This window comes from Limulus polyphemus, unplaced genomic scaffold, assembly GCF_000517525.1.
Source record: "Limulus polyphemus unplaced genomic scaffold, Limulus_polyphemus-2.1.2 Scaffold6366, whole genome shotgun sequence".
Lineage (NCBI taxonomy): Eukaryota > Metazoa > Arthropoda > Merostomata > Xiphosura > Limulidae > Limulus > Limulus polyphemus.
Genome location: NW_013671976.1, coordinates 46,508 through 49,077, shown reverse-complemented (window position 1 = coordinate 49,077; position 2,570 = coordinate 46,508). Strand labels below are relative to the sequence as shown.

Here is a 2,570-nt window from a genome sequence, read left to right as displayed (position 1 = left end):
CATGATAAGATTATTGTAGATAGTTCTGTATTATCTATTGTGCTCCTACATTCAAACTTATTACGGATATTTTTTTTGCCTTTTTTCTGTGTGCTGCAATATCAGGGTTTTAGTTTAGAAACTATTATATCTAAATAAATTATTAAGCAAGCCACAAATGGTTTAAAATTTTAAAAATACTCATTTCTATAATCAAGTTTAAATTACTATATCCAGAAAAAACTTTACGATGGTCAAAGGCTAAAATAAGCATGATAAAAATGAAAGTCAGTAGACAATGAAAACCTTTTATTCTCATTTAATGTATATAAATCTATTACACAGCAGACAAGATAAACCTTTATTCTCAATATGTTCCAAACTTTTATTAGTCATTCAAAAACCCACATCATTGACTATAACTTTCATAGTTGCTTGTTCTTTAGAGCACAGTACAATACTGGTAAGTACAAATAACATGTATAACCACAAATGTTGTTGAAAATTCTTTTTTAAATATTTGCATTAACACATAGTAGTGATGTGACACAAAGAACATAAATTACGATTACAAAATACAATCATTTTTCCCACCCTTTTAATAAAAATAGAGCAAAAAATAATTTTAAAAAGAATGAATTGAATAATGATAAGCCTTTTTCTTTTCTTGGATGAAGAAATAAATCTTGTATAATAAGCATAGTAAAAAAAAGTGTTTTGTAAAACATAATATACAGAAATTTCTGAAGCTTTTGCAAACTTTTTAAGCATTAGAAGGCTTTAACTGAAAAAAACAAAAAAATTGCAGAGTTAATTTTTACTGAAATTCAATATATATATATCTACCTCAAGTATATACACACTAATTCCATAGTTACACATTCCTTTCAAGCACATGCTCTACCTACTTGTGCCCCTTGGTAACTAGTTTTAAACAGATGCTTTCAGCTAAGTCATATAAATGTCACTGTTATATACATAGAATAGTATACCACAGACACTTTCTACAAAACTGATAGAGATTTCTTTTCTCTCTCTCAGAATTTTGCACCACATTTCAGGTGTTATAAGCACAGCCACAGTTTTTACACTGAACTTATTACATAGTTAAAACATTCACATCGCAAACCATTTTTCTGTTTCATACTGACTGAAAGGTACTAAACAGTTGCAGTCTCAGCTGAAATACAAGTTCTTCGACTGATTATGTTGGGCTTTCAAAGTCTTTCCATACAAGCACTTGTTACTGTTTGAATAAATCAATTGCTAAAACATATGCTATTAAATCAAGTCTTTCTTCAAAGAATATATAAAAGCCAGGCTTTCTCCCAATGTTTTCATAATTTTTAATATATTAGCCCACATTAGTGAAGCCATTTATAGAAGAAAAACATAAAACTTTTTTTCTTTAGCTTTCGTGTACTTGTAAAGTCTGATATTGAGACATCAGAGCCCCGATGAAACATGAGTGTATGTAGAAATTAGAGGTCCAGGTTCTTCCCCATCTGGAGGATGTGTGTGACTACCAGCAGGTCGAAGAATTTCTTCAACAGTACGACAGTGAGGTCTGGGTCCAGGCTCAGGTGTATATGTAAAGGTCAGGCCTGTTGCATAGATAATCCCATCATTCCTTACTAGTGAGACAGGTACCTGTGTTGTAAAATTAATAAGTTAAATCTAAAGATCTTCTAATGAGTACATCTAGGCAATGTTCTCTGTTATTAATATCTGTGAAAAACAAGTTACTTTAAACCTTACATTTGAAGATACAGTTTACTAAGTTACTTGTTTGAATACCACAAGTCTCATTAAGACAGGAGATACAATCAAAATAATGTTTTCTTGAAATATTTTTCATGTATCCTTTATTTTCTCATAAAAAACATTGTTGATCTAAAAAAAAAAAAGTAAGCTGTCAGATTTTATAAAAAGCAAAAATACTAAACTATGTATTAAAAGTATATTAAATATTTTGATGTTTGATTTTAGAGTGCTCCTGCTACAATGATAATACTGAAAGCTCATCTCTTCTTCTTTTAGATACTGGAGGATTTACTATGCTTGTCTCACATTTACTAACAACTTTACACACCTGAGTTGGATGATGAACCCACTGCCAACCTTCACGAAATGCAGAAATATCAGGAACCACACACAACATACTTTCCTGACACCTAAATGAAATAAAATATGTATTTGGACCAAATGGTTTTACTTTTATATAAATAACATAACATAATGTTTTAGGACAACATGAGACCTATTAATCCTTGGCTGTTCCATCCTCTAAACTAAATTAAGATAATTAAAAAACAAATCTTAAATCCAGCCCTTATCGGTCATATACTTATCAAACTTTTTATTAAATCCACTTAAATTTACTACCTCTACAACATCTGAAGGCAACTCATTCCAAAGGCCAACCACCCTGTTAGAAAAATGAAACTGTCTTAGCTGAAAATAACTCCTACCTTGCCAAAATTTGTGTGTCCCCTAGTCCTACTATTATCACTGATAAACATGAAAAAAGATGATGCATCAACACTATCAATTCCATTTACAATCTTAAGCACCTCAATCAGATTCCCCTA

At 30.6% G+C, this 2,570-nt stretch overlaps 1 protein-coding gene across 2 annotated transcripts in view; it reads right to left on the bottom strand.

Annotated features, from left to right (window-relative positions):
• Positions 1–273: 273 nt before the first annotated feature.
• Positions 274–2,570, bottom strand: part of LOC106473647 (recombining binding protein suppressor of hairless-like) — a 43,850-nt gene continuing 41,553 nt past the window's right edge. For both annotated transcript variants that reach the window (XM_022402052.1, XM_013934328.2), the window contains exons 14-15: positions 2,072–2,153; positions 274–1,629 (exon numbers count right to left, since the gene is read on the bottom strand). In XM_022402052.1, coding sequence (XP_022257760.1) covers positions 1,426–1,629; positions 2,072–2,153 — 286 coding nt within the window. In that variant the 3' untranslated portion in view covers positions 274–1,425. The remainder of the gene's footprint in view (positions 1,630–2,071; positions 2,154–2,570) is intronic.